This window comes from Falco rusticolus, chromosome 3 (assembly GCF_015220075.1).
Source record: "Falco rusticolus isolate bFalRus1 chromosome 3, bFalRus1.pri, whole genome shotgun sequence".
In the NCBI taxonomy this organism is placed as follows: domain Eukaryota; kingdom Metazoa; phylum Chordata; class Aves; order Falconiformes; family Falconidae; genus Falco; species Falco rusticolus.
In genome coordinates this window covers 12,791,533-12,805,688 of record NC_051189.1, presented here as the reverse complement: position 1 = coordinate 12,805,688, position 14,156 = coordinate 12,791,533, and the positions used below count along the sequence as shown (strand labels likewise).

Here is a 14,156-nt window from a genome sequence, read left to right as displayed (position 1 = left end):
TCCAACCTTCAGCCTGTCTCCGTTGACTGCAAAGCTTGGTTTGAAGGGTGCCAAAGGTGTCTCACAAGGCTCCTCTGCACATGATGATTCCATTCTCCAAGTAAAATATTACCAAAGGATTGATATCTGTGACCAAGGCAAGGAAAAGCCACCCTGTTAAATTACCTTTTTTTTTTTTTTTTAAATTTGTATGTTTTTGAATGGAAGGAGAAGGCTACAACATTCAGGGATTGTCTGATCCCTTGTCTCTGGACCATGCTATCAGATCGCTTTCAGCTTCAGGCCCGCAACACCAGATTTCTACATGAAATATCTCCCACGTTTGCTGCCCGAGCATTGCTAACTCCTCTCTCGGAAAAGCTGCTCCCATGGCATCCGCTCTAATTAGCAATAGCGGAAGCTGAATCAAGACAAGAGGGAGATAATGAGCCTTCCTGTCTCCTCCATCCCATTCAACAGCGCAGAATTTTTTAGCCGCTCTTTTTGAAGCAGTGAGGGGGAAAGCAGGGCTCTGAGGCACTGCTGAGGTGATGATACGCCCTGTTTTCTGGCAGTGGTTTCTAAACATCACATTGAGTGGAGCACGGTGTGGTGGACAGGTCTGCAGCTCACCCTCCACACCCTAAGTTGGAGGCTATGAATCCACAGCAAAGGGTTTCTGTGGGCTGAAGCTAATCAGCAAACGCTGAAACGATCTTGGACGGCTGTCCTTGGTGAGCTGTGGGCTGGTAGCTCATTGCTGAAGGCCAAGCTGACCTTGCTGAAGGTCTGTGCTAGCTTTGGTTACCTGCCATACGTGGCCACAGCACTCACTTTGTCATCTTGGTTTGTGATCAGCAAGCTCTCATGCTACAAGGGGACAAGCCATGGTGGCCAGGGTGGTCTCCAGTGAGCCTCTCAGGATCAGTCTCGTTAGGAACTGACCAGGAGGAAGCACAAGAACAGAGTCCGCCAGGCTGGCAGACCCACAACCTGTCCTGGCAGCCGAGGCAGGCACAGCATGCAAGGCACCACGCGCGGAGGGCATGGCTGCCTGCAGGAAGCCGAACGCCAGATCCCCAGGAGGCAGTCAGGCTGCTCTCCCCATCTCAGATGTATGATTAAACCAATCACCCAAAATAGCCTGTTTTCTGAAACCCAAATGTCACTGGAACAAGATGAGATTTTTGCTTTCTTTGAGAGGGAGGAGGGAACATGGGGAAGGGAGCACAGAGAAGCCTTTATCATTAAGAGGAATTAGCTGCAAAATACAGACACAAAAAGTGACATTTCCTTAAATAGCAGATCAATAGGGGATCTGCCTTCTTTGTCTCCGTAAGCATGACAACAAGTTCCTACAATGGTGATTTTGTAGCTCTTGCCTATCCTGAGCAGATTTCACATGCCCTGGGGCGCAGCCCTCCCCGTTTGCTAAGCTGAAGCCCTTCATCCTCCTGGTATTTCCAACCTGAATCATTCATCCCTGCTACAAACACCCCCGGGCTTAGTCTGCAGCCTGGTGCCTTCAGCTCTTCAGCTCTTGCCTCACCAGTAGACCTCTCCTGCATCTTTGATCAGGCTCTGGGATATGACCTGCCACATACCAAGGACTACTACAAGACCAGTTTCCAAGCCCGGACTCTGGGCATTGGGGTGATGTGCACCTTCTCCCATAGGCTCACCTCCACCCATCCCAGGAGACTCTGAAGCTTCTGATTGCTACCATGGCTGCGGCAAGGTTGATTAAGTAGCTTCTCCTCTCAGAGAAGTTTTTGGCCATGGAGCCAAGCTAGACCTGCTGCCCTGGTTTGTGTGGAAACAACCAGATACTGCCATCAGCAGCACTGTGGCTTTGAAGAACAGGTCCTGGGACCTGAGGCTCATCTGTTTGCTAGAAGCCCTTCAGCAGGAAGGATTGCTTTTGGCTTAGAAGGCCAATACAGGTCCATCATCTGGGCACTACAGGTGCATATTTGATATAAGTTATCCAGCTCATGCTGAGGACAAGGACGGTGGTTGACTTTTCAAAGCAAGACTACAGATCAATGTTTGGCTGAGCATGGAGAAAGTGCCAGGCTGTAGCAAAAAGTGTGGAGGAGCTCCCAGCTCCATGGTCTGGGCTCCGAGTTACATTCAAGAAGGATGCTCCAGCTCCTCAAAAATGAAGCCATCAGACAGAGGGACTTCCAGCTTTAGCTGCATGGGGAGAAGAGACTGGGTTTGGCTCCATTCTGTCCCATGAAGACTTGGAGTTGGGGCAGAGGTCCCAGCCCAGAAGGTTATACCACAGCAGTATGCCCAAGAACAGCGATGAACCTGCCAAACCGCTCTTCAGTTTTCTTCCAAAATATGGGATTTTAATCTCATGGCTCTCCAAGGAACACCAGTGTTAGGTCTGCACCTCCTTCATTACTTCTAAAGAAACCAGGCAACAGATATATCTTTAAATATCAGGAACGGGCGTATTTATTTACAGAGAAGCCTTACACTGTGGTCTTAACTCACAGTCATAAACGATGAAGCCTGAGCAGAATGAGATGGCGGATAAATTGAGCAGCTGGCAGTAGCACGTGTCCCCACGCGGGACAGCTGGAATGGCCACCATGCCACTTCTGCTGGGCAGGTGTCTCCTTGGCTGGCAAGTCTCTGTGGGCATGCTTAAGCCATGCATCTTTGTCACTGTTGGAAGAGGAATGTGGCCTCGCAGTTGCCCTGGCTAAAACTGACACCGGGGCAAAGGGAGCTTCAGCCCAGAGATGATGAGGTCCCATCCCCAGGATGGGTCCAGGGTATGGGCATCCTCAGGAAGCTCTGATGAATTTAGAGGTTGCAACCAGAAGGGACTGGAGACCTTCTTCTCCCCAGTGTCATGGCTGTATTTGTGCTCAAATATCCAGTGCATGGTCAGCTGGCAGGAGCCGTGTTCAGAGTCTGGTGTGGTGGGCTCCTCACCTCTGTCCCAGGTTTCTTCCAAGCTCCTACAAGTTTCTTCTCGAATTTGCTACCTGGCTTCACATACCTTCTTGCCAACAGTACAAAATTCTATCTGTTCCCTGCATCCATGTGAAGGCACTACAGCACCAACAACCAGCTAGTTGCTGCCTAGACAGAGAAGGGCTGAATGTGATCAGTGCAGGTGCTGGACACTGAGCGCTCCCATTGCTGGTGAATGAATCTAGCAACATCTGGAGCACGCAACCTTGTGTGAGAGCCAAGAGGGGAGGACAGCTGTAAAATGTTGGCAAACTGCAGCCATGTCTCAAAACAAAGGTTGGCCAGCAGACAGACACACAACCACCTCCTAAACCTCAGGTGCCTGATGTGCCACATGAAGCACTGTGGAGGTACCAGAGAGATGGTGCCAGGTCTTTTGGAAGCCAACCCCGATTCTCTTCTCACTTCCATATTTGCTTTGCTAGACAGTCAGCTATCAAGTGACTCCTGTTGAGTATGAGATGTTGAAAACTACAAGAGGATCAAAGACCTCTTTAAACTCTCCTGCCTGGGAAGGTCCAAGACAAATTGAGGAAGACCACGTCAAGAATATTGCAAGGATCCCATGCAGATGAAGCAGTTGCTGTCCTGCTCTCCTAACATGCCCCCAGCAGAACAAGGATCCACTTCTCCCTGCTCACGGGTTGGACATCCTACCTCTCTACCAAAGAGACAAAGCCAGGGCAAGTGAGACGGCAGAGCTGGAGACACAACAGGGCACAGACATGAGTTGTGGTGGGTGGGTGGCCTCAGCTTTTCAGCTCTGAAGCACAGAACAAGGGTTTCAGCGTGGCTTTGAAGCATGCAGGTTGCCATCACTGCTGCTGGGAGCAGAAAGCAGGGGTGGACAGGCAGGGGCTCACAAAGAAGCAGCAGGTCCAGGCCCTAGGAGCTATTCCAGCTGCTCCGCTACTGGAGGACAGTCCACTGATGACCTCTACTTCCATGTCTGACCCAAGAGTTACAGATCAAACGGAGCAGCCAAGCCAAACTGGAAGTGTCCCTAAGAGCTGGACAGTGTGCATATTCAAGTGAACAGATTTCTCACCTTCTCCCAGAGCAGAAGAGCCTACAGCAGGGACAGGGGCACATTTTTGGCTCTGGTTCTTCTGTTCTTGCAAGTTCCCAAGTAATGAACCTCCTGTTTCCCAGGGAGCAAAAGGGGAGAAGAGGGACATTAATGCTTTGCTTCTGTGCTCCGTGTCCAGCAGGCTGTGTTTCCCTCCATCAGGAAGCTCCAGCGTCTTCCTGGTGGCCACAAAGCCCTGACCACCTGCATGTAGCACATGACATTCACCCTACCAGCAGTACGGAACAAAGAGGGTCACAGGAGCAGATCAGCTGTGTGCTGGGAGAGGAGACAGATTCAGAGAAGCAAGTTGAAGGTCTCTGATGTGAAGACCAGCCTTAGACCCTCCACCCATTGACTGGCCAACACAAGCATGGGACAATGACAGAGACCTGGGATTTGTCCCACAAACAAACAGCCTTCTTGACAAAACCACCGCATGGATTAGCAAAGAGTTCAGCCATCTCAACAGAACATAGGAGGAAAAATGAGGATGTTAAGCAACTGGGCTCCAGGGACCACAAACCAGACGGAATAAAGAGGAAAGGGTTAAGAACAGTTACCGTAATTGCCTGTCTCAATGGGATTTGGTTGCAAGGGCTTTCCTACAAATGCCTTCTAGACAGATGGAGCAAGACGTCATCCTCTTAATGACACCCACTAATCTTCATTATATTAGAAAATCTCCCATAGCAATTGTTGGCCAGGAGCACTGAGACAGCGCTGTCAAGGAAGTGGAAAAAACCCTTGCCTGCTCCTGAGGATGCTGCTGCAGCTTGTGGGGTGACCCAGGCAGCTGAACCTCAGCTGCACTTGGGAATGATGATGCCATGGATGAGGACGGTCTCCCAGCTGAACCCCACAGAACCTCTCCTCCATCAGCCAACCCTCTGCTTCTCCATCTGCCTGTACCCAGCCTTCATGTGAGGACAGCTGTCCCCTCACAAGCCACCTTGCTCCCACACTTTGTCCAAACATCTGTAAGTCCTCCAGCTTCTCCCTTCCCAGCCAAAGGGGAGAAGGTGACGGAAATGAATGACACACACCCAGAATGCAGCAAGCCACAGCCTAGATCTCACCAAGCTTCCTCAGCCACCACAGACCTACAGATGTGTTGTGTAACTCAAACCTCTGTCCCTCTCCCAAGTATGCTGTCTGACCATCTCTTATCTTGGCTATCAAAGGAGACAACATGCCCTTCCAATGGCTTTGAGAAAAATCTGAGGGACTAATGCAAGACTTGGTGAGGAGGAGAGTGTTGGAAAGATCTGAGAAGGCTGTTGGCCTGGAGACCTGATCTCCCACCCAACTGTGAAGTCCCCAGGATGATTTAATGAATGGCATTTGGAAGCATCTCAATTTCAGGGCTTGATTTGGAGGAGCTGGGGCAGCACTGCACTGGTGGAAGCATTTTGAGGGCTCAGCCCACTCCATGATGGCGTCTTTAAAGCTCTGGTTGGGTGCCAGCCCATTTCACAATCACCACCTCAGTGCTGGCATGAGCCCGTGGGAAGAACTGAGATTCCCCCATCCCTTTGCAACCTGGCCAAGGGTGCTGGAGAGCCAGCTTTTCCTGAAAACCTGTTGCTGAGCATCAGAACGAGGTGTCTGGACTGTGGTCCCCCCATCCAGGTCTTGGACACTTCAGGCAGAAGTACCTCAAGGGTCCTCCCATTCCCACGAGGGACCATGCATGCGTCTCTCTGACCCATTCAGAGGTAGATGCCAAAGTTGGGCTTCCAGGTGGCCTCCCCTGTGCCTTGTTTGCTGCCTCCAGCCACAGCCTTTCCACCCTATGGGATCTGCCCAGACTTGATCCATCCAAGGAAGGGCTGCCAGCTATGTTTTGGAGAAGCTGAAACCATGATGCCTTTATGCAGGGTGAATTTCAGAATGTCCACACACCCTTCTCCTTAAAATTAACCCCATTAATAAGAAAACATCCCTGCCATCACGAGGTAGGACTGGCAAGCTTTGATTTCAGCTTTTACGAGTGCCAGAGCAGCATGCATGTGGCACTCACATGGTTAAAAAAAGTCTCACCCAGGGCTGTGTCAGCTCAGGCTCCTCTCTCCATCTCGCTTGGCAGCACCCAGACAGAGGGCACTTGAGACTTTTCTTCCAGAAGGAAGTCCACCCTCAACTAATTAAGCAAAGCTGCTAATTAGCTTCCTGGCTGGAAGTGACTGGGGGGAGGGCAGCAAGGGCTGTCTGTGGGTTTTTATAAGCAGTAAAGTTGGGGTTGGGAAGATGGAGGCATCTCCTGTAGCAAAGCACATGCTGATGCAAACAGGTCATGTGTGCTAACCGCAGTGAAATTGAATCTTTTAATTGCTTGGGCAACCACGGGCATCAGCCAGCTGGTGGGTGGGGACCTTGTCCCCAAAACCCGCATTGTCCCTTGTCTCCAACTGCAGCCTGTATCCGGCACTGCCACCCAGCTGGCGGCAGGTCAGAACCCATCAGTGCCGAATCACTAACCCTGTTTGCAGAAAAAACTCAGGACAGAGCGTGGTGTGCCTGTCACTGCTCCATGTCCCCATCACCAGTCCATCTCGCCTGGCTGCAGCTGAATGCAGGCTCAGCTCCCACTGCCAGCTCCAACTGAAGCATGCGTGATGCCTAACAGCAGAGCAGAGGAGGCACCTGCAAACCCCACTTCCAAACCAAACAGCAGATCCAGGCCTGCCAAATCATGCTGTGTTCCACTCTTCCTCACTTGTGCCTGCAGACAGGGAATTGCATCCCCACATGTACGGAAGGGACGCTTTGGAGTAAAGCTGTCCTTGGGCAGGTCTCTCTGAGCTCACCCCATGCTGAAGGAGAGCATTCTGCAGGTGAGAATGAACACCAGACACCATTACTCTATTTGTTTCCTCTCCTAGAAAGCTTGGTTTTCCCCCTCTTGCTTAAATGGCAATTAATTCTGATGCTCCTGGGAGGTCACTGCAGAAGCAGTGAATTACAGGGCAGGCAGGATGGCACACGGCCAGTGCTGTTGGGTGATTTTCCACTCGCACGTGTCTTGAACAGGGATGGAGACTAACTGCTAACCATGCCACTGTGGACCAGCTTGCCAGCCTGTGCCATCACTGAGCAGCAGGGAAGGGAACACAGGCCATCATGCCAGGGAAGCATAGAGCATTGTGCCCTCCCTGTCCCCGCTGCCAGCATGGGAAGCAAAGCAAGAGCTAGAGGTGCTTCAGCTCACCTGCATCTCCAGAAAAACCCAGAAACTGGGGTTATCTGTCAAAGCTCAGAGCAACCAGGCAGATATCAACCCCAAAACCCCCCAAAATCTGACTATAGTCTATAGACCTGCTGTGTTAAAGGCAGGAATTGGGATGAATGTTGTATTACAGAGAAAGGCTTCAGGCCACCACTGATGTGCAGGCCTGTATCAGTAAAAGCATCCAGTGCAGGTGTTTATCCTCCCTGCTCCCACCTGATTTGATCTAGATGATGCCAGCAGGTACCACACAACCCTACCTGTGCAGGCTTGGATGGGATCAGGGCAAGATGGGTCTGTCTGGGTCTTTGGGGAGGTCCCAGAGTTTGAAGACCCTCACCACCATCCCCATCCTGGCTGGTGGTGACCAAGGGGGACATCTCTCAAAAGCTCTGGGGCAGGAGGAGGTGGGTCAGCCAAGATGCCTCCTTTGGCCGCTGACAAAGGGTGGCCAAGGAGCCATCTGGGCTGTATCAATAGCAATTTTTCAGCCCCCACCAACCCATCCCTGCTCACAGCACTTTGGGTTCTGAAGGAAAAAAGCTTGTTTTGCAAGCAGCGATGCAGGTGCTGGCCCAGGCTCCAGGAGCCCAGCAAATGATCGTTCCCTTATCTCTGCTCATCTACTCAGACATAGACACAGACTTATCTATATCAGTTCTGGTGATACTTTGCCCACATCCAAGGCATTAGTCCATATCGGTACTGGTGAGAAGTCACAGTGTTTGTACACCTGAATCACTCGTGCAAACTCTAAGAGGGGCATTTTGAGCTGTAATGAAGACAAGTATGACATCGTATTAATTTCTAGCAACATAAATCCATGAAAGATGGAGGTGGTATTTGGTTTAGCACCTGAAATCCTGATCTGGGCAAGAGAAAGCTCCCCTCTGACTTACAAATGGACTCTGAAAGCAGCTGGACCCACAGGATGCAAGAGATGGCTCATTTCTCTGGAGGCTTTCCCACCTGCAGGGCCCTATGGAGGCAGCGCACTGAATCAGTCAGGCTCACTGTGTTGACAGATTAAACCCATACCCACACAAACCTATTTACAGTTGATGCAAAAATCCTAGGAAAGACCCTAGAAACCAGTTCTAGTGTGGAGAGACGTTCAAGCCATCACCCTGCCATGATGGGACGCACTGGGGTGCATCAGCAGAACCAGGTGAGTCCTGTCCTGACGGTGGAGCCTAATGAAACCCCACAAACCAGGAGCTCACCCTGAGGTGTGACCCCATCACCAGACAGTCCTGGTGCTCCTCCCGTCCTGCTCCGGTTTCTGGTGATGGGTAGGAGTCACTCCAATGAGGACCATGGCATAAAGAGGATGGATGGTCCCTGCTCCAAAGAACCATCAAAATACATCTTAGGGTTCATTTAAGGGCAGTATTAAAGCTAAAAATTGTAACACATGAAGGGAAGGAGATGGGGGGGAGGACCAGGACAGCACAAAGAAAACATTGGTGTTATCTGCTGTGCCATCCCCACAGGTCAGCTGGTAGCACACAGGCTGTCCCACACACCCACCTCGCTGCCAAGGCCACGATGTAGACCCCAACCCCGATACTGGAGGGAAATTTCAGCTACCTGTAGTGGAGGAGTTGACCTTCCGCACTGTAATCCCGATAAATGTCATATTCTTTCTCAAACACTCCAGATGGCGATGAACTGCAATACAGTAATAGTGAACAAGGAGTTACCAACAGTGACTGCAACGCCTGCATGCCCTTATTAAAGTCTCCTTCACTTTAGGATTAATGAAGATGCGGCCATAGACATGGGCTCTGGGTCCCCACCAGTCTGGGCTCTGCCCTCAGGACCTACTCCCACCTTCTTGCATCAAGCTTTGAGTCATTTACCAGTTGTTTAGCAGATGAGGACCAAGCCCTCCATGGCTGTTGTCTCCAGCTTCATTTCAAACCCTGCAGACACCACATTCTCCCTTAAACGACACTTTTTTTGTGAAGAACGGCTGGAGACGTGCCTGGATGGACCCTGAACATTTCATAGCTTTGTCCCACCCATGGTCCTTTCCAAGTGCAGCCCTTCCTCATGCCTTGAGCATCACTCTTGCTCCTTGCTTGTCTCAGATGGTCAGAGCCAACACGGGCAGAGGCGGTAAGCCCCAGAAAAGGCCTTTTCGGCACATTTTTATCTACCGCCTTGCAGTCAGTTAAATCTGAGCCCACAGAGCCCTCACTCCCATGAGATGGAGAAAGTCATGGCACCAATAGCTACCAACCTATTCCAGGAGACACCTTACCTGAGTGCACTCATTGGAGAAACGTGGAAAAAAGCATCTGGAGGGGCAGGACAGCATTCACTGCTGCTTTTTGGACCACCACCAACTTAAAGCCTCTCCTGTAAGAACAAACCCACTCTTGCTCCACTTTCCTTTTGGTTTCACGCTTGCCCAGCAGCCTAGTAACTACACTGAGACTCTCCAACACCTCCCAATAAGGCATGCAACCAGGTGTTTGTCTTTATCTAAGGACACCCTTTCCAGTATTGTCCAGTATTTGCTCAATGAGCACAGGAAAGGGTTTGGGTTTTTTTTGCCTCAACAGCCCTTCACTGTGGGGTTGTGCAAATAATCAGGCTTGTTCAGAAAACACCAGGCACTGAGCAAATTATTAGACATTTGCTCTGCATTGAAACATGACAACAAACATCTGGAGAAATAACTTCATTTTGAGCAGGAAAGAGTGTTAACACCCCCCTATGCACACATTAAGATGCTCCTGTTAATAGAATTCAGATCACATGTTGGTTTCAGAAGAAGAAAAAAGGAAAAGAAACAAATCTTCCTAATAGGATAGACCTCAAAAATTTTATTCAAGCAAGAGGCTATAAAATTAAGCTTCTGTCAAAGCTAATTTTAATGAGACTTCTGAGCCCTGGAATTATGACTGTGTTGAATTGCTTAATCCCTTTTTCCCTTTGAGTGCACGTGAATGAGTGCTCCTCCTCCTCCACAACTCAGTGTCTTCTCAAGAGAAAGGCATCAGCTCTGATGCCTGGTGCTGTACCCAGATCCGTGGCTCCAGGATCTTCTCCCCAGTGGGCAAAGCCCTGGATGGAAGGGAATTAATGCTCAGGAAGCTTCCTAATGAATAGCCCTGCTGCTGAAAGAGGCCATATCTAATGTTTACTTTAGAGAAAGGCAATGGATGTAAGGGAAAGACCTCAAGGGAAGTCTTCTTCAGGCAAGTTCTTGTGATCAAAGATGAGCAAAGGAAAGACCCTCATGGCAAACAGGTTGCTCTTCTGGCGGTAGCATCCCTGCCCAACCATGGCCTGGAGAACCTTCAAGGACTATGTCATCCAGGCAAATACCTGGTGCTGTTGGAGCTGAAAGAAGACTCCCTTTTTCCCCAGGTTTCCCCAGGAACCAAAGACTTCAGGATCACCGTAGCTTCCCTATACAAAATCTGTCCATTTGCCCTACTTCATGGACCTTTTGTAAAGATCTGCAAGGTAAGAAATGTCCTCCTGGGTCAGAGCAATGGTGTCTCCAGCCCATACTCTGCTTCAAACCATGGCAGCAAGAGATGCTGTTTATGGACAGCTCATGACCCTGGTTGCTGCCTGTGGTCCATGCCCTCATGCCTCACAGCACCCAGTCCCTGTGTTAGGGGTGACAGCAGGGAGCTGTCTTCCAAGGTACCCACTTCAGCGATGTTTATGGACCGGTTGTCTTGAATTTTTTTAACCCCTTCCTGAACGTGCAGCAAGGTCAGCCTCCACAGCTTCCCAGTGCAACAAATTCTATTAGTTTTCTACCCACTGTGCACCTCAGCTCTTCCCCTCCCTTCTAAAAAAAAAATAATAATAAAATTCACCTGGTCATCAGCTGTTCCTTCTGGCCTCATGTTTTTCAAAACATTTGTAAGTAAGGACACCTAGCATGTCTCCTTGTGTCTCAGGGCAAACCTTCCTTGCTAAAGGCAATGGGAATCCGGGAGCAAAGTGGGGATGAAGCCTCCTCTGGGCGCTGGCTCCCAAAATCTCCGTCTCTTCTCATGCTCACCTGACAGAGAGGATTTAAGGAGCACACAGCAGCACCGCAAGCATCTGGCCAGCCAATTACCAGAAAACGAGCTGACCGTAAATTCCCAGTAACGACGTTCGCTGCTCCTCGGCCAACGCACAGCTGCTGGAATTTCAGATGCTTTCCAATCAGTGGGTGCAAAGGCTCTTCCAAATACAGCAAAGGCTGTTGAAGCGACCACAGAGTTATGCAGTTTTTAATATTCTGGCCCATGCCAGCTGGATGCATGCGGTGAGGGATGTGTGAGCTCATAGGTGAATGGAGGTTATTCACATCTGGCTTCAAAACTTGGATGAAATATCTAAGGAGGGATGTTCTGCTCCCAGTTTGTTATTTTGTGCAGCACACAGTACAGTACAACTCTTGTCCTACATGCCCAGGAGCACGAACAGCCCATGAGGCTGGTGGGGCAGAACAGCTTAACATGGTTTGCTCTCAAATACATATGCTAACTTGACATATATGAACACCTCATCATCTTAAAGAAAGTTTCCTTAGGCTGCCACCTCCTCTTCTTGAGATAAATTGATTAAACCCTCCAGTCTTGCTGACATACAATCCATGCACGGCCCAAAAATGCCAGGCAAAGCAGTAAGATTGAGATCAACTGGAGAGCTTCAAATCCATTCCACCAGTTGATCCAGATCAGGAGTAAAATCGCTGCGGGCACACTGTGGGTGGCATTGCTCCTCATTCAAGTACTGATGAGTCAGACTTGGCTCCCTTACTGTCACAATCAACTCTTACCAGTGAAGCTGCAAATGAGATTGATGGCAAGGATTGCATCCATCTGCAACACTAAGAGCTGTGAGCTTCAAGGTCAGGATGAACACAGCAATGTTAACATCTGGGACGTCCTCTCTGCTCTTCTGTACCTTACAGGAGATGAAAACTCACACCTCTGCTGCCACTGCTAAGGTCCCACTTGTTATTTTCGGGGTGATTTTTTCAAGTTCTGAACAAAAAGGATGCCATGAAGTCACAGTACATAGACTTCCAAGACTAAAAAAAAGATGTGGCTAGCTGACCTGTGACCCTAGAACTGGAGGTCTGGCTTCTTTTGGAAGGAAGTATCATGCCACAAGCAGGAGACAATCAGGGAACTGGTGACAGTCTTCCACCAGGTAACCTGTTCTGGAGGACAAAGGTGCTGAGGGATGCTAAAGTTGAGAGATACCAAATTATGATGATATGTTTCATCTTTGATAATCCACAGACATTTTGCAGACCTACTTTTGGTTCTGAGTCTCAAGGTTACTGATGTTTGAGATGCAGAGGCTTGCTCCGTCTCTACTGGGAGCCATGGTTGGATGGACCAGGTGTCTCCACACCTCCTGTGTTGAACAGAGCAGGTGGGTAGGGTCCCTTCAACTTCAAGGGGAGATTTTGGGGGTTGGAAGGCATTTAAAAGAAGCTTTCCAAAACAAAAAGACATCTCTAAGGTATTACAGTATGGCAGGTGGGTCACACGGTGCCCAGATAAGACCCTGCCTGGAAACATGGAAGCTCAGTGTGATGGTGGTCAGGGAGCTGCTGCAGGCTACGCTGCATTAACTGTGGAAGTGTGGCATCGACTGAGCACGACGTGTGTTTCATCAGAAGCACAGAGACAACAGGCTGTGACACTGCATGTCATTTTATGTTTCCTGAAGGTGCCTCTCCCTGAAGCTGTGATGTCTCAAGGGAGTCAAGGGTCAAAGATGCCACCACCCTGCCTGGGGCCAGGTAAGGGAGGTGACTACTTCTGCAGTGAGGGTCTGTGTCCCCAGGAAGCAGAAGAGGGCCAGACCAAGGAGCAGCTCCCCATCCTGGCTGGACTCAACACGTTGAGCCTCAGCTTGTAGAACCAAGATTTAATCCTTGGTCTTGCCAATAAATAAAACTGGTCTCTTGCTTGTTCATTTTCCTGCTGAAACCTGGAGCCTGTTGTAGAGAAGGACCTCTGCAAGAAGCTGAGGGTGCTCCTGGAGCAGGTTGGAGTGCTGCAACATCCGCCCAGCCTACAAAACCAACAGTAGCTCAAGACCTGTCTTGCTTCCCTGCTAGGCCAGGGGCTGGTTACCTGGGGACAGCCGGCTCAGATTTGGCAAAAATCTTAACTACAGGCAGCAAATCCCTCTGGGGAAGCAAGTGCTTCTGTCAAAACTCAGCAAAAATACCTCTTCTGCTGCAGGACCGTGGAAACTTGTCAAACCACACAGACTCTCAGCAATCAGACTTAGACCCACAAAAGCAAAGATCTACGTGGTTTCAGAAAGGAGCAGTCAAGGGGGCTAAAAAATTGCAGACCTTTGAGTTTGCAGATCTCAAAGCCTGCACCCCTTCAAGTAGCACCACCAGGATGATGCTTCTGCAGACAAAGGCCCTCCTGGTGACCTAGACTCATATGTGCCACCAGCTATGGCATGAAAGCCCCACATGCATGATACAGCACATGAAGAATGGCACAGATCGCTCCCCAGACCTGGCTTGGGGCTTGCTTTAGTCCCATCACATCACCATTTCAGTCTAATCCTGGGCAATCCTAACTGGTGTGGAGGCTGGAAAAGCCCTGCTTAAAGATACAAACCCTGCGTCCCTGGTTCAGAGGCACAGCACGCTGTGTGGGGTGCAAGCAGGCTGATGGTCTCGGGAGACAAAAAGACCACTGGCCTTTCCAGTGTAACTATGGACCTTCGATCATCCCACCGACTTCAGCAAGACCAACAGCAAATGCCACCCTATAACTGATGCTCATGCATGCCGTGCTGCATTCAAGCGCCACTCAGATTTGTGCCGGGCTGCAAAGTCCCACCAGCAAAACCCTTTTGCTGCTTTGTTCTCAGAACAGC

General features: G+C 50.0%; 1 protein-coding gene across 4 annotated transcripts in view; it reads right to left on the bottom strand.

Moving 5' to 3' along the window:
- Positions 1-14,156, bottom strand: part of ARHGAP39 (Rho GTPase activating protein 39) — a 146,610-nt gene that overhangs the window by 26,470 nt on the left and 105,984 nt on the right. For 3 of the 4 annotated variants that reach the window (XM_037379815.1, XM_037379814.1, XM_037379817.1), the window contains exon 3: positions 8,862-8,942. The exons of the other annotated variant lie outside the window; for it this stretch is intronic. In XM_037379815.1, coding sequence (XP_037235712.1) covers positions 8,862-8,942 — 81 coding nt within the window. The remainder of the gene's footprint in view (positions 1-8,861; positions 8,943-14,156) is intronic. 4 annotated transcript variants of the gene reach the window in all.